General features: G+C 42.5%; 3 protein-coding genes across 3 annotated transcripts; 1 reads left to right on the forward strand and 2 right to left on the reverse strand.

Moving 5' to 3' along the window:
* Nucleotides 1–295: 295 nt before the first annotated feature.
* LOC142964948 (ras-related protein Rab-25-like) lies at nucleotides 296–5,915 on the reverse strand. Its single transcript, XM_076105566.1, has 6 exons — nucleotides 5,082–5,915; nucleotides 4,908–4,987; nucleotides 4,320–4,515; nucleotides 3,890–4,083; nucleotides 3,625–3,705; nucleotides 296–3,546 (listed from the first exon to the last, which is right to left on the reverse strand). The coding sequence occupies exons 2-6, from the start codon at nucleotides 4,942–4,944 to the stop codon at nucleotides 3,419–3,421; spliced, it is 636 nt and encodes a 211-aa protein (XP_075961681.1). The 5' UTR covers nucleotides 4,945–4,987; nucleotides 5,082–5,915; the 3' UTR covers nucleotides 296–3,418.
* Nucleotides 5,916–6,053: 138 nt separating this feature from the next.
* On the reverse strand, nucleotides 6,054–12,754 carry LOC142964947 (ubiquilin-4-like). Its single transcript, XM_076105565.1, has 11 exons — nucleotides 12,579–12,754; nucleotides 10,857–11,008; nucleotides 10,594–10,742; nucleotides 10,230–10,492; nucleotides 9,906–10,064; nucleotides 9,535–9,757; nucleotides 9,284–9,423; nucleotides 8,638–8,721; nucleotides 8,103–8,218; nucleotides 7,687–8,023; nucleotides 6,054–7,583 (listed from the first exon to the last, which is right to left on the reverse strand). The coding sequence occupies exons 1-11, from the start codon at nucleotides 12,720–12,722 to the stop codon at nucleotides 7,431–7,433; spliced, it is 1,920 nt and encodes a 639-aa protein (XP_075961680.1). The 5' UTR covers nucleotides 12,723–12,754; the 3' UTR covers nucleotides 6,054–7,430.
* Nucleotides 12,755–13,806: 1,052 nt separating this feature from the next.
* LOC142965300 (lens fiber membrane intrinsic protein-like) lies at nucleotides 13,807–16,545 on the forward strand. Its single transcript, XM_076106169.1, has 4 exons — nucleotides 13,807–15,360; nucleotides 15,607–15,756; nucleotides 15,845–15,979; nucleotides 16,259–16,545. The coding sequence occupies exons 1-4, from the start codon at nucleotides 15,087–15,089 to the stop codon at nucleotides 16,318–16,320; spliced, it is 621 nt and encodes a 206-aa protein (XP_075962284.1). The 5' UTR covers nucleotides 13,807–15,086; the 3' UTR covers nucleotides 16,321–16,545.
* Nucleotides 16,546–17,540: the final 995 nt, after the last annotated feature.

Here is a 17,540-nt window from a genome sequence, read left to right on the forward strand (position 1 = left end):
GTTTCTGGTCTCGGGTTTCAGCTGAAAGCAGCACTCAAATAATAGTTCACTGCATCAGTTTACACCTGCAGCCGTTTAGCACCACAGACTCTCAGCCAAACGCAGAGGCTGTCATGACAACTGAAGTATGTGATATTATGGTAAGTGAACCGGTGCTGAGGTCTCTCCGTTCCGTTTGTTGCTGGCAACCTGTTTAATCGTACGCCGGACAGGAATCCCGTGACCCCATCAGCTGGGCCTTGACTACGGACGGCCAAGCGCAACAGAAATTAAGACACAAGAGAGCACACAAATGTACACAGTAAGTTATGGAAACTGTTTTTAATTTCATAACAAGCTTCAAGTTGGAGCGAATAACACACTTAACATTTTCTCTGCAATCACCTTCAGGCCACAATTCACAATTCACCTCTCTCTCTCTCTCTCTCTCTCTCTCTCTCTCTCTCTCTCTCTCTCTCTCTCTCTCTCTCTCTCTCTCTCTCTCTCTCTCTCTCTCTCTCTCTCTCTCTCTCTCTCTCTCTCTCTCTCTCTCTCTGCACATTTTTAAAGGAGTAAAGAGTCTGAATATACAGACACCCATCAGCTCACCTCTCCCTTTGATCGGTCGCCATAACAACATCACCATGGTAATCGGCGTGCATTGACTGCGATTCTATTTATGTGATGATGTCAGATGACAGAGAAACCATGAATTGATGTTCTCAGCTGAGTTGCGCTGAAAGATGCAGGAGGACGGAGGAATGTCGGCTTGTCGCACACTTGTGTTTAAACTTTGGTCTTGTTTTCGTGTTTGTGCGCACATGTGGAGGTGTGCGCGCACATACAGACACAATTATATATATACATGCACACATGGCACATCAGCCAATGTGACACAATGGTAACGAACCATAGATCTCGCTCTTGATGGCAAGGATATGCCCAAGACATCTGTACTTTAACATAATGATATTATTACTCTGAAATGAATACCCCGTATCTCCAGATTTGGTTGGGATTATGGGTTGAGAAGATATTTCTACATCCTAAAATAAACCATCTGTTGAATTAATAGGAAAGAAATGCATCATCACAAAGTTGCAAACTGCTATTTTTATTAGTTTATGAAAAGTTGACATTATGGAGGTACACGTTTTTCACGGGACAGCAGCGATGTGCAAAAATACTACAAAATAGAGATGTTATGTGTATATGAATAAATGTTCCCGGGGTCTTATGTCAGTCTCTGATTATCACATGTAAACAGACGATGGAAGCAGAAATAGACAGCAGGAAAACAGCTCTGTAAAGCCAGCTGAAAATAAGTAGAAAAAAAAGTTAGGTGTCTGGGAAATGAGGAATGGGAGAGGGGCAGAGAAATAGCAAGGCTACCGAAATAATGGATGGAAAGTATGGGTTTTAAAAAGATCCATGTTCCTCGGGTGAAAGGTCATAAGAACACAAAGGTCACATTTACACCCATACAGATGTGATATTGCAGCAGTAAATTCTAGGGGGACAAGATTCCCCACAAAGCGCTGGAGGAGGTGTCGTAAAAGGGAGATAGAAAGCTCCATGCTGGGGTCAGAGTTGCCAAACCACTCATCACTTTAGCATATATGAGTCTTGGTTTCAAAGACTTTTTTTTACAAGCTACACATGTCAAGTAGCATGTGGGTAATAGCCACCACATGCATGTGTTAAATCTAAGTCTTTCCGACCGCTTTAGAACAAGGTCAGAGAGTGGTCTACACACAGATCCAGGGGCAATTTGCGAGATTCTGTAAAGTGGTAGCTTACAAAGAACAAAGAAGAGCGTGTCATTTTTTTTTTTATTTCATTACTTTTGCAAAGATAACCTTTACCTTCAGGCTCGGAAGGAGATTTACAGATATCGTGACCTTTCAACCCGTGCAGCCTGCTCAGCCTACATGGATTATTACACCAGATGCTTTAACTCGGCCCATAAAAATACCCTCATTCACAGGAAATAATTAAACATTCATTGCCCGGTGCAGAGCCTTCCCTATCATGGTTACAGGGGAGAAACTTAATAAAAGAATTTGTGGTCATTTCATTTTCACAAAATGATCCTCAGGCAGAAAAGCCTTGCCTGGAGACACAGTCACACACACAAACACACCACATTGAAAGCTCCCTTATGCGCATCTGTGAGCCAGAGATAGAGCACTATCTGTCCAAAATGTCATTAACTTAACTACCACTGCTGTAGATTTGTATTCTCTCAGTCGTGCCATATGAGCCTGTCCAATTACACCCATAGTCTGTACAACATATAACCATTCGATCTGTGAATAAATGTTTTGGGCACGGCTGATTAGCTTGTCGAGAGGGCATCAGAGATTGCTACCATGGCGACAACACTGCAGCGCCGCATGAGCTTAATATTATGGTCATTAATGAAACGAACAGTTGGATTAGATGGCGGTACGAGTCGTGCTGGAGTTAATAAGGAAAATGAGCGAGCGAACAAATGCACTGCACAAAACAGTGCTGATGCTGTAAATGCAGCAGCAGCAGCAGCAGCAGCACTGACATCTACAGGCTGATGGGAGACAAACCTGCAACGCACTCGATTAGTGCTCACAATGATAATATGAAGCAGTGTCTATGAGCAACCCCCAACAGGCCCATGTCTACAACTGACAGGTATTTTATCCAGTGGTGGAAAGCAATTTTATTTGACATCTCTAGTCGCTGTTCCAGATTTTAGACACGCATATTATGCATTTTTAGAGATTGAACTACCCAACAGCATATAAATGAGTTAAAGCTTGCTTCATCTCATCAGCCTCAACATGAAACACTGCTTACATGTTAATGCATCAATAATAACGTCCCTGTAATATATACAATAGTCTTATCAGACTATATTTTGTTGATTAAACTTCTGCACTTTTACTAAAGTAACTTACTGATAACAGTGTTGTTTTACATTGGGGATATCACTACTTCTTCCACCGCTCGTTATCTCAGATCAGCCCTCTCTCTCCTATTCCCTCCTCTAGTTCAGATAGCGTGTCTAATGCAGATAATGAAGTCATGACTTTGTGTGGCAATTACACACAGATAGAATGCCGTAAATAATTTATTCCAAGTGAACCCCAGTGCATTGCTTCGTAAAAGCAATACAACTTTTAAAAAAAATTGCACATCTACCTCTAGTAAAACACACCCATTAGCCACCACAAGAAATATAGCATATCAAATATAGATTTTCTCAAAATCCATATCTTAATCTATTGTTTTTGACCTTTTATATTTAAAGAGGTTTGCATATTGACTGCTCAAGTGTTAAGCAGGTACCTCGCTCTTCAAATTGGATGTGAATGATGTCACGCTTAAGTTTCAGCGACAGTCGAGCGTGACGTTGGTTTCACTTTGGGCAGAGCAGGTCTTTACGGGGCAGAGCAGTCTGTTAGGAGCTCTTGCAGCAGTTTCTCCGCTCCCCCTGTGCCTCGCCTTTGAGTCCGACGGGGCTGGAGAGGGTCACGGCACAAATGGAGCCGCGGGTCACCTCCCTGCTGGCCACCTTCTTATGAATCGCTGGAAACAATGATGTCAGGTTTTGCCTCAGTGAGTCATTCAAAGAGGACGTATTGATGACACGCTGACTGAACGTACCTATGAGGACTTTATTGAAAGCAACTTCGACATTGGTGGAGTCCAACGCTGATGTCTCCATGAACAAGATACCTCTCTTCTCTGGGTTGGTCCGAGGGGGGGGGGGGGGGGGAAAGCAAGGAAAGCAAAGAGCGCTATCAGCAAACACAGACATATTCAAGGCACAATATTGACATTACTGAGCATTAAATACACTCCATTATCACAAGAAACCTTCAGATACGCTTTTATAAAAACCCAGTCACATAACCGGTTCCTAACCGACCTGCAAAGTCCTTGCCCTCCTCTGTTGGCACGGTTCTGAGGGTATCCAAGTCTCTCTTGTTTCCCACCAGCATGACCACGATGTGAGGGTCTGCATGGTCGAAGAGCTCTTTCAACCACCGATCTGCGCTCTCGTAAGTCAGGTGCTTGCTAATATCATAAACCAACAGCGCTCCAACGGCTCCCCTGTAATACCTGAGAGAGGCGAGAGAGAGCAAACAGTTACGAGTTGCATCTTCTTAATCAGACTGGAAGCTGTGTGGTAATGGCCGCGTGTGTGAAGGAGGTGCAACTATTAATTGCATGCAATCAGTGTTACTTAAATCGGCACGTGTGAGCAAACACTGATGTGAGGATTGGAACCTCTTCATTATGTCTTTATTACTCGTGTGTGTGTGTGTGTGTGTGTGTGTGTGTGTGTGTGTACCCACGCTGAGGTGATAGCTCTGTAGCGCTCCAGCCCAGCTGTGTCCCAGATTTGGGCTTTGATGGTGTAGTTGTCCAGCTGAACACTCCGCGTGCTGAACTCGACGCCGATGGTAGTACGACTCTCGTGATTGAACTCATTCTTAGTGAAGCGAGACAGAAGGTTGCTCTTTCCTACGCCAGACTCCCCTATCAAGACCACTTAAACAAGCACAGACAGGAGAATCTGAAGATAATTCATCATAAATACTTTGTCTGATTAACACATTAGCGCTTTTTTCGACACATGAAGTCCAAAACACCTATGTTAATTGGTGAAAACTACAACTTCCTGTGATGAATCAGATATCAAATGATCTCATCTAACACATGTAGACTTGCTGTCACCCACACAAACACTGCGACATCCCATCAACGTGGCACACAGAGGCTGACTTTACTTTGGAAATCACAGGCGGTTTAAATATACACAGCACAGAAACGTCTCTAAGGAAAACAGGAAATGTGAGCGAACTTGTTTCTTTAGCAGGTCAGAGGACAAATCATTTACAACTTCTACAGACGTAATCACAGCTTAAGTAAACATTACTCACCTTTGAAGACAAAATTGTACGCCTCATCAGACCCCATGCTGCATTTAGTGGCAAAGGCTTTCCTCTTTAACTTTCAATATCTGTTACCAAAGTAGAGAAGACAAGGAAAAAACGAGGACAAACTCACTCCGGTTAGAAACAGAGAGAAAAGAGAGCAGGTTCAGCTGCTCCTACCTGCTTCCTTCTTTATCCGTGGATAGGTTGTAGCTCATGACTGAGGACAGACGGACAGGCCTGCCGAGCCCTCGTCAGCTGACACCCAAGGGAGGGCTGAGGGGGGAGGAGAGCAGGTGGAACAGGTAGAACCACTGGCAGGAAGAGAATCCACCCATCCATTCATTGGTATGACAATAAGCCTAACCCAACAGGTGGATCTATTTACCAGTACACAATGACATTTTGACACCTGTGGTACCAATTTTAACTTTTTATTTTGATTGTACACGAGGAACACAAGCTAAAAACTTTATGACTACGTGGCAACCAGCAAACTCAAGAGTTTAGGCAGCCTCACATGGTAAAGGGTTGTCATTTCTTCTCAAGGGTAAGATACTATGTCATGGTTATATTGACTAGGACAATACAAAATTGGGTAACGCTGTATTTCACAGGTCCATACATAATTACCTAACCTTTAATTAGAGGTTTGAGTACTTACTACAGTGAAGACAAAATTCTAAGGAAGAAATTCCATTAAAATAACTTGTCTATTTAAGCCACATGTTTGCATGTTCTACAGACGTACCTTGTGTTTGATACCTATTGTCTAAGGATCTAAGGATAGGTGCTGTGGTATGCTGTATGGATTCTAAAACTACTTAAGCAAATTTGTCATATTGGGCTAAGTAAATCAAATTGACATCGTTTCCAGAAACCTGATTTGAATTTAGGGTGACATATCGGTTCCTTTGTATGAAAGAAATTAGGAAATATGATTCTCTGCAAAATTACGTGATACCCATACGCAAATAAACATCTCACTTACCTCTCAATGTGACCATGTGTTACCTAAACACAAACAGTTTTTATATCAAACAACAAACAGAAGCAGATCATGAATTGAATAACTTTATATTAACGTTAACGAATGGAAAGCTACGACTCTCTCCTCCACGAGGCTGTAATCAGCTGACACAGGGCGTAGACTGTTTTTGACCATGTTTTATTCTTCTTTAGTACAGTACTGTTAAAAGTTAGTTTCAACATGTTCAATTGTGAGATGGATTTTCTTTCTTCCAGCTGAGGTCACAGACAAAGCAAAGCTAGAGAAGCAGTTGCCATGGTTACCACAACTACAATGCTGAGATTTTCCAAAACAAAAAAAAAGAAAAAGAGAGAAAAAAGACAACCTAGAACTTGATTCTTTAGAAATGCATGGTGCCACCACACCGTAATGGTTTGTAAAGCCTTTCCATTATTTATTCATTTATTTTTTTTTTTACTCACTTGATTTCAATGTTTATTTTATACGAGACAAATCATAATGATCTCTAGGTACTAACTGCACCTCAAAAAAAAAAGAAAAATATAATGAAAAAAGAAGAATCAGATTAAAAGGAAATGAAAGCTTGCTTGTTTGTTTCATTTTCATTCTCACAGCGTCCTCTGCTTCGAAGCTGCTGCAATGTGATATTTGATTATGGTTACAGTCCTGGATGATGCGGTGTGGAATTTATTGGGGGTTTCTAATTAACCCACTGGATGGGTGGGGGGGGGGGGGGGGGGTGTCATTGCCGACAATGCTCTTATAGGGTAGGGAAGGACAGAAGGCACAGCAGTGGTGCCTCAGAAGGAAAAGACACTGTGCACCCGTAAGTGGGCACTTTTATCTGGAATGACAAATTACAAGTTACGGTAAGTGTGGAGGGCGTCATTTATTTTACGAAGCACTTGCAATAAATAGTGAAAGTTGTTGGGCAAAAACAGCTATTTATGTAGACTCTCGAGAACGGGGTTTTAGGGAGGAATGGGGTTGAACGTATAGACAAAGTGTCTTCCTGTTGGTGTTCAGGTTTACTCTCAGTATACCAGAAAATGTTCACGTATTGATTTGCGAGTTAAACGCTAACAAACTGCCTGACAACGGCCATGTGTAAAACAGAGCCAACAGCCAATCACATCACATGGGTTTAATCTGTATTATGTAAATGTCTGCAACACTCAACTCCAGTTTTACGTGAAGAAAACGGTGAATGAAGAAATGGTTGGGAGTCCCTTTTCAGGAGAGGTTTTCGCTCCTTTCTCTGCACCAGAAAGCCCCTCAAGATGAGAGTGGTTCAGTCCGGCTCTACAGCAGCACTCTGTGACAAAGATCTGGTTGGATGACGCCAAAAAGTATGGGGACTAGGGAATGATCGCAGAACAGATGTAGAATGAGGGTCTAACAGATCCTGCCAAGTGTCTTCTGTAAAGTTTGGGACAATACACTCAAATTTCTCTTGGTTCTCTGTAGATGCTGGGTGTGTTTATGAGTTAGGTGTGTATGTATGCACGTGTCTGTGTGTCAGTATGTACTGTATGTCTTTACGAGGGCTGTGAGCCCAGCAGTCTCTCGATAGCGGCATTGATGTCTCCTCCAGTAGCAATGAGGGCCTGAAGGTTGGCCTCGCGGTTGATGAAGCCCATGGCGCTCAGCTGATCTAACTGGGACTGGAACCGCACTTCTGGGGTCTGGGTCTGCAGGGGAAAATTAAATGGAATAAATTAATGGAATTCAAAAATTCATACAGGTGTGAAAGATGTAATATCCGTGCATGCATGTATGTATGTATCTGTGTACCGTTGCACTTCCTCCTCCTCCACCACCTGCTCCAGCAAACATCTGGAGCATCTGTTGCATCAGCTGCTGCTGGGCGGCGTTTGTTCCTGCACTGCTTGGCGAGGAGGCTGGGTTCTCTGTTGGCATGCCCCCACCTGTGGGTATGCCAGGAATTCCACCAGGAACTCCACCTGGAACTCCTCCAGGAGATCCACCAGGTACTACACCAGGAAAACCACCAGGAAAACCTCCAGGAAAACCACCAGGAAAACCACCAGGAAAACCAGCAGGGAAACCACCAGGAACTCCACCAGGAACTCCATCAGGACCTCCACCAGGAACTCCACCTGTCATCAAACTAGGCCAAAAGAAAAAACAGAGTTGGAAAAAATGTACCAGAAAAAGCAATATGTGTATATGTGTCTGTTCGAGCATACCTGGGCATAAGGCCTGGTGCTTCTGTCTGCAGTGTCTGTAGACCCTGTTGGATCTGCATTAGAGCTTGCATGGCGCGGGGATTGGTCATCACTGACAGGGATTCTGGGTTCTGCATCTGTAACCAAACAGAGAGTGTAGCAATGACTTTACCAAACTTTCAACCGGGCAGTCCATTTACTGCAGCTAAAGAAAAGAAGGGAACACATAAGCCAAATGCTTGCCAAATGTCTGGATGGAATTTTGATCCACGTTTATGAGAAAATGACTTGTGGCTCATCAAAAGAAAAACAATTCTTAACTGGTCAAATCTTAACAAAAACACATGGCCAATATCTATAATTCTCGAGGGAAAAATGTTCAGCATGTGCAGATAAATATCTGTGCCAAGTTTCAGATGACCTATACCAAAGCTTGTTAATGGAGTATATGGCACCCAATGGGCCAATCAGTACCGTTCTGTATTTCTGTCATTGTGTCTTACTGGGGAAAATAAAAACACAGGACTGAGTTATCCGACTAAAATGCGTGTGGTACCTGCTGCAGAAAAATGGGCAACTGAGATCTGAACTGGTCTTGCAGCTGTGGGTTTCCAGCAAACAAGGGGTTATTCATCAAAACCTGTTACAGAGAGAGACAGAGACAAAGACAGTTAAGGTAATGTGTCATTCCACATATGAGTTGATGTTTAAATTGTTTATGTATCAGCACCTTAGCCGTTGGAATAACAAAAATAAAAGCCCTAGTGTTCCCCGTATTTCATGCCACTGTGTGTGCAGCACTCAACTGTAAGGATTTTCTGGTTTGGTGTAGGGACAGCATTGTTTGTTAGAACCCAAGAAGTCAGAGCTGTGTGTTGTTGATTTTTTCTTACAGTTTGCTGCAAATGAGCTTAACAGACAATCCCCTCTGTTGAGTATGCCTTAACTAGCTGGGCTTATTTGCCTAATGCACACCAGGCTAGACCCTATTGACATTTCATTATAGACTGCAGAGTTCAACATAATAAATCGATTCAATATGTGGTACACAATCTGAATAACAATGAGTTCTGAAGCAAGCTTTGAATCTAAATAACCAGGATTTGTACTTTAATATGACTACATCCTGTCTGTGTTTTCTGTACAGTGGGTGTGTATGAACAGTATCTGCGTTTGTGTGCGCACGTCTTTCTTTTTCATACCTGAGAGGCCAACTCGGGGTTTTGAGACAGTGACTGCATCATACTGCGCATGTATGGAGCAGACAGCATGTTCTGCATCAGCTGAGGGTTTTCCGAGATCTGCTGCAGTAAACTCTGCATGCCCGGGCTGTTAAACATCCCTGCAACACACAGAAAAGAAAGGAGTTTATTCATGTATATGCATATATAGCTGAGTAATTAAACTACTTAGCGAAGAGGCGTATTGAGAACCACAACCTGTCCCGTCTTACCATTGCCCAGACTGCCAGGATTGATGCCCAGAGGGTTGGACACACTGGGGTTGGTGCCTCCAGTGGTGGTCGTGCTTCCTGTGGGGGCCCCACCACTCTCAGAGGGGTTAGAGGAATTTGGTGCGCCCCATGGATTGGGCAGTGGCTCCCGGTTCTCTGTCCGTGATGGCTGCGCACCAGACTCAGAGTTCCCACCTAGAGCTGAGAATGGGTTGCTACCAAACTACAGAGAAAGAGATTGGACACATTTGAAAACGCAAAACAGTCGAAATATAGCTAGCCACATAAAGATGGCAAGTAAAGCCAGACAAAGAGGATTAACACAGCGCAAAAAAACAAGGATTTGATCAGGAACAATCCCTCCCAGATACCTGTTCCCTGGCAGCGCTGAACATGGGTTCCTGGATGTCTGTGTACATCCTCCGCAAGGCATTGTAACCTCCTGGGATGCTCTCCAAGTTGCTCAGAGCCCGGTCCTGGTTTCGCATCATTTCCTGCATCATGGCCGGGTTCCTGGCGAGCTCCATGGTCTTGGAGTTGAGATAAAAGGAGAGGGGATGCAAGTCAGTTGTAGTTCATTTTAAACAAAGGAAGCAAAAACCTAAATAAACAGCGCAAAATGCAGTGGGAAACTACTGTAGTCATGCAAGTGTCCACTATCTAAGTGCCATTCAGCCCCTCTCCATTTCCTTTACCTGTCTCATAAGCTCGGGGTTGTTGAGCATGTGGGAGATCTCAGGGTTGCGTTCCATTAGCTGTTGCATCTGAGGGTTGGCCATGATCATCTGTCTCATCAGGTCTGGGTTGGACATCATGTTCTGCACCAACGGGTTCTCCATGATCTGAGACAGCATCTCTGGGTTGGACATGAGCTGCCTCTGCATCTGCTGCTGCAGCTCCATGAAGTTAGCCGAGCCCATGCCCAGTCCAGCCAGACCGCCCAGGTCACCGAAGCCAGCTGAGGGATGCCAGATGGGTGAGTGATGGTAACAAACATTATCTTTGTGGAGCTGAACTAATAATGGGTGAATGTAAATAGTTACACACAGGTGGACTCACTCAGTATGTTGGGCGTCTGTGTGGGTGGTGCGGCAGTGCCAGTGGAGCCTGCTGTGGAGGAGGGGGTTGTACCTGGACTAGAGGTGGAGGTATTGCCTGCTTGAGTGGAGGTTGAGCTGGAGGCTGAGGTGCTACCGCCATCTCCTGCCCTACAGAGATCATTTGTAGGTGTATGAGAAAGTCAGTACTTGTGTGAGCTGATAGTATTTACACATTATTAACACAGTTAAACACAAATTTGCTTGATGATAATTTAGCCGTACTTGTGCGCTGTCTTTATGACCAGGTGAACCGTCAGGCCATCCTTGATGCCGTGTTGGCTGAGGCTGTCGCCGTCCTTCAAGATCTTCCCTGCAAAAATCAGAACCAACTGGTCCTGTTTGGCTTTGAACCGCCTCGAGATCTCTTCTTTAAACTAAAAGAACGGCAAGAAATGAACAGAGATTAGATAAAAAATGGGACAGGAGTGAAAGAAGGTGAGAAAGAAAAAGGAAATGAAACGGATAATATCAAGAATAAGATGGTTCAATGTCATTAGAGCTGCTCGAATCTGATTATGTTCTGTTGCAACCTTCAGGCCTTAAATTCCAATTTCCAAGAAAGTCCTCTATACTTATCCTATTAGCAGTGGTCTAAACACTCCAAATCTGCCAAATCACAGTTACTCTTTGACTATTGTGTGAAGCACAATTGGCACAGAAAACAGTCTAATCCTGAAGGAAGCAGCTGTCTTGTTACATTAATTTTCACAGTGAATAAAAGGGTATTTTATGTTAACACTGTACTCCAATGAATTATGTGTAGTGACGATATGACCATAAAGTCAAGTTTTAACATGTATATGAATTTTGATAGCTGAAACAGATAGGATAGATCCACCCACCAACACAAGATCAACAGTAAAATATCTTTCAAAATTCACTTAAACAGAAGAGGATAAATGTCACATTAGTGTTCTTATCTTTGAATTAGTTGAAGCTGTTCAGGACTTTTTTAATTGTTGTCTCTGTGGCACCATTGATATGTAATTGTTAACAGAGGTTTACTGTTATTTTTATTTTGTGTGAACATTTGAACGACTAGCACCCACTTTGTAGCAGCTGATAAGGATCCAAGTAGAGAGAACAAAGAATGCCGTTATTCGCATAAGTCCTCATCTTTAACAATTTCACAGCACAGTAAACATAATGTGCGTCTCAGATAATGCAAAATATATTATGTATATGAAAACATAAAGTCACATGTAACGTTAGATAAAGATGGCAACACACACTTGGAAGTGAGGGATCTAAGTCCAATGTTTCAACATGAAACACATGTAAATATATAACCATGAAACACACACAACCAGACAAAAATGGCTACCACATTAACCTACATGGATTGCATGGTTTCACTGCAACACGTCGCCAAGCCAACACTAGCTCTGGGGATCCTGTATATTCCCCAGAAAGCTGAATGACTCAGTGGCAGCAGTGAGAATGTTCTAGAGTGATAGCGAGCTTTAGCATCTTTCAACGCTCTCGAGCTGAAATAGGAAATGAAAGCGATTCAACACATCCTCCATCCAAAACCACTTCCATGGTTCCAGGCCATTATTGCTTGAACGCAACCTGTCAGCTGACACTTGTTTGGCTACAGTTTAGTCAGCTAACGTTGGCTTAGCTTGCAAAGCAGAGTTAGCTAACTAAGCTAGCTAACTGTTAACCGTTAGCTGGCTAGCCGGTTAGCCATTTCAAGTATTAACGTGGTTGTATCTCTCTTTTAGATCTTAATAACGTTAATAACACCGACCAGTGGTTTAACCAAGCAGTAATACTTTCACTACACACAACCTCTTTGATTTCACACACTATCAGTTAGCCGGTAAGAGTGACGACGAATGCTACCACGGCTAACTAGCTTCCTAGCTGAAGTTGTGGGCAGGGGCATGACGTTAGAGCTGAACCGCACAAGCAGCTCCCCACATGCGAAAAGTGACAAACCTGAGTGACAGACGCATCTTCTGCGATGGCGATTTCTTCTTTGTCTTTAGGGGTTTTTACTGTGACCTTAATAATAGTTCCCTCCGATGATTCAGGTTTATTATTGTTGTTATTACCAGGATCTGCGGCGCCTTGGTCAGCCATCTTTATTCCGCCGATGGAACAGCTCGGGTCTGGCGTCAGCTTCCGGGTCATAAAAGGTCAAACCCTTTTTCCAGAACGAATCTTAGGAGTGCTCATGTCTGCTGCCTGGTCATCTCAAGCACGAGACGGAAAATGTGTTTTCTTCCTGAATTATATTTTGTTGATACAGTGTTATGTAATGTTTTATAAAGAAGCCGCCTGTTAGATCATGTCAGGCGATCATGATCAGGTGGTCTTGAATATTGTAATGGCCATTTTCAGAATTTAATAGACTCATTTTTTGATTAATTACTTAATCAAAAATATAATTGACAGATTAATCGATGAGGAAAATAATCATTACTTGAGGCCTCAAAGTAAAGTGAATTCAATTTTACTTATATAGCCCAATATCACAAATTTGCCAAGGAACTTTACAATCTGTACAGCATACAACAACCACTATCCTCAATTCAGACAAGAATAAACAACCTACCGATAAATAACCCTAACCCTAAAAACCCTTTCATGTGTGTGTGGGGGGGGGGGGGGGGGGAGGGAAGAGCAACAGATCTAAATGGTAAAATGTGATTTTACCATTTATTTTATGTATGAGAATAATGTGAATTAAAACTAATTAAAAGTATTATACGCTCGGCAATCAGGAATCAGAGCATATGTTCACTCCAAGGTTTGAGATTTAAAAATGCAATAAGCATTCTGTCATGCTAAGTTACGACTTGAATATCCAATTTAGGGCATATGATTAATATCCAGTGTTGATCTGTCATTTCCACGCTCACAGCTTTTACTGAATCAGAGGAGACAAAATGTCCTCTTTTTACATTTTGATCAGTTGCTTTGTGACAAGTATTACATCATTCTGTGTCTGCATCTGTTTAAATTATGGTAATGACCTTGAATTTTTGGAAGCTAAATGTCCGTAGTATGTCATGTTTTGTATGCTAATCTTTTGTCTTTTGAAGACAATATTTTACTTATTGTGATTGAGTGTTTGTGGTAGATAGACAAAAAGAGAGAGAGAGAGAGAGAGACTTTTTACCATCTAGATATTAATTTCAAGCGCTATAGTCCGTAAAGTTCATCTCAGGATATATATATATTATATTTGATCTTAATTAAGACAATCCTAAAGTAGAGGTAGAGAGACACTGCCACTATAGAGCGCTCCCTCTATATGTGTCCCTCCACACTGCCACTGTGTGACAGCACTGAAAGAAAAGTGTGTGTTTCAGCATGTTGCATTGACACAGACAGTCCTGCATACCTATGCATATCCCCAATTCTAGAGCACACCATTTACAAAAAAAGAAAAGAAACATGGACCACCACCCCTTTTCCTCACAAACCCCACACAGACACGCACTCAAATGTACAGGGTCACATGCACTGTGACCCCTACGGTGTTTCATTCAAGTGCATCCCACACAGGGAGACTAATTGCGGAAAGCATTCTGCTTTCATCAACAGAAAAATGAGGGGGCAACTTTTTGGTTGTAGTATTGTCTGTGACTCTCTCTCTTTCCCCCAAAGTGAGCAACAGCTCTCCCTCTCTCTCTTTTCCCCTCCACCCATTTCTATCTTTACCTCAGAAAGGTGGGCAGTAGAGAGGGTGCATTTCCAGAAAAAAGGTAAATGATCAAATTTCAGGGTGTTTTTTTGTGTGTATCCTAGAGCAATACATTTTCACATATGATGACAGTGATTGGACAGAGGCTGGCAGAATCAGATCAAACCTCATTACAGCTGAACAAGCACTGGTGTGACATGAGGATTGGGAAGGGAAACAACAACAACAAACTGCAACATCATATCTTTCACTGTGGTTTAGCTTTGCGTCTGTTCAACTAATAGTGATGGTTCCACTAAAGAAGAGGTAAATAATGCATGTTTGATTAAGAGTTTGTTGAGTATGCTATTTACAAATCAGGGGGTTCAAGCAACTGTAAATGTGCTTGTTACATGCTCGTATATGAAATATTTTTTTTCTGTTTAGATGTTTGTTTCATATTTTTGTTGTTGAAATGGCTTCATCATTGGCTGGAATCATGTGTGGTTTTCAAACGAATCTCCAAATGGACAATCAAGGTTCACCATCACAACCCTTTTTTAATGGATCCTTTGCAAAGTGTTGGCAGAATATAAGTGAACATATTGAGTACTGATGTACATTTATAGAGCCATGCTGGGAGGATATTTTAATGTGTGCAGTGTTTATTTCAGCAACTGTACATTCAACCTATTAAGTTGCAGGTCTTAAGACAGTAGTATGTGTATGTAAGTGTCAAATGTCTAAAATTTGACAGGAAGTATAGTACAGTAAGTATGTGTGAATGTTTGTTTGCAGTACGTGAATAGCAATATATGATGTTACAATATCTGCAGTACTCTGGACTTACCTTCCACGATCTTCCCTTACTACGTTGCAGTTGCTCTGCAGCGGCGCCGTTATCTCAGCTCAAGATGTACAGCTTCATGGGAGGGGGCCTGTTCTGTGCTATTGTTGGTAATATCCTGTTGGTGGTCTCCACTGCAACTGACTACTGGATGCAGTACCGCATGTCTGGAAACTATGCCCACCAGGGTCTGTGGAGGTACTGCATGTCCAACAAGTGCTACATGCAGACTGACAGCATAGGTAAGGACAATTAGAATGTCTTTCAAAACCTTGAACCCCCTGCAAACTATTTCAAAGTCTGTATATTTTTGAGCACCTGGTAATGCACGAGACATGCCTTTTTTTAAAGTGTGAGAAATGCTATCTGATGCCATATACTGCTTCATCTCATGGGTCTCTTATTTGGATTTAAAGGTCTATTATATGTTTAATAATACCTTTATAATGATGACATGTCTGATGATTTCTATACCTGCTTCCTTCCAGCTTACTGGAATGCCACCAGGGCCTTCATGATCCTCTCAGGGATGTCGTGCTTTGCAGGCATCATCGCTGGCATTATGTCCTTCTCTCACTTCTCCTCCTTTGAAAGGTTCAACCGCTCCTTTGCTGCAGGAATCATGTTTTTTGTCTCCAGTGAGTCTTTTTTTCCTCTGAATTGACGCACATACACTTAACTCTAACTTAATCATAACTGACATGTACCTCCCTGTCCCCCTCTTAGCTTTCTTTGTTCTGTTGGGTATGGCCATTTATACTGGAGTGACAGTCAACTTCCTGGGGAGGCGCTTCGGTGACTGGCGCTTCTCCTGGTCCTACATACTGGGCTGGGTAGCCATGCTCATGAACTTCTTTGCAGGTGAGAAAGGACAAATGCTGGGGGTCAATCTTTCTCCAGACAGAAACCACATTATTATTGACAGGTGTCAAAGAGCTCAGAAGAAGCAATAACCACAGAAGTTACTAACAAACGTTTTTTCTGCATATTTTGAGATCATGTCTAATCCCATTGACACTGAATAAGATGTTAATATATATATATATCCAAAGCCAGATTGATTAACACTTGATAGTTGACCCATTGAATGAAATTGTGTTATCTCTACATCACCAAAGACTTTGGCTCTGTCTGTTGCAGGTATTTTCTACATATGTGCCTACAGAATGTGTGAATGCAGGAGAGGAAATGGCCCACGCTAGAGGGAGAGAGTTTGTTTGAAAAAACAAGAGAACAATGACACTTTGGATTGAGGACACACAGAAGGCAGCAATGACTGATCTACTGAGGAGATGATGTTAGATGCTGCTCCTGGAGGTCTTTGACTGTCAACTAAACATGTTTTCTAAAAGTCATATTCTTGCAATATGGATTTATTATTAGTTATAGTCATGACTAGTCTAATGGTGATTGCAAAGAGGAACTAAATAAACCTAACCATGAGTCTAATTATTGTGACAAGATATTGGTATTCTTACTGTAATTTGGCAAATTCAATAAAGCTGATCCTCAAACGTTAGTGTGATTTTTATCAGCTGTACTGAAAGGCCGCCAGAAGATGGCAGCACTAAGCCACTCCACTACAAGTACTTAGATTTGATCAGGGAGTGTGGGCATTACAGGTTGAATCAGGATCAAATATCAGATAAGACTTCAGGCTGTTGAGAATCATGGATCATTTATCTACAGTCATTGGAGCAAATTCAGTGTCACAGAGGGCCGAAGCCATTTCAGGAAATGCTTCATAGTAATAGGTGTACTATATTGTGGGAAGGTATGTAATGTTGAAATACACAGCCGAGAACAATACCTCAAAGGAACACAATGCATGAGTTTGTCTCAGGATTCCCCCTGAAGCTATTTGATTTGCTTTCGCTTCAGTACTTAGTTGAGACAAGGATTCCCCCAAACTACATATGTTTTTTATTAGGTTGTTGTTTACGGGAAAAGGGCGTTTGCCTCTGGCAGCCAAGCATGATCTTCCACAACATGTTTGTTGACATTCCCAGAGTACACTCAAGTACAGGCAGCACATGGAAAAGGGATGTTTTTGTCTGCATGTGTGTGCAGAACAGGCTACAGTACAGAAAGCTCAACCTGAGAAGAAGATCATGTTCCTGGACCGGGGGGAACCAGGGTGGGGTCTCCAGCCACGGATTGTTCCCCTGCCTCTGTCTTTAATAACTGCTTCCTCCTTTTTCTTGGTACTCGTCCATTCAACACCATCTGCTGGGAGGAGAGGAGCAGGAGCTGCTGGGGTAATGAATGCTTTGGCTACCCGGTGACGCAGAAACAATGAGAGAAATGTAAACAATCACTGGACAGATCCCTTGATCCAAGTTTCCATACTTGGTCCCTGTGGCTGCTGTGAAGAGATAAGCTCTGTAATATTGTGTGCTTTTCTCTAGATTCATAACCCCGC

Source organism: Anarhichas minor, unplaced genomic scaffold, assembly GCF_050575085.1.
Source record: "Anarhichas minor isolate MPS153535 unplaced genomic scaffold, ASM5057508v1 ptg000033l, whole genome shotgun sequence".
NCBI lineage: Eukaryota > Metazoa > Chordata > Actinopteri > Perciformes > Anarhichadidae > Anarhichas > Anarhichas minor.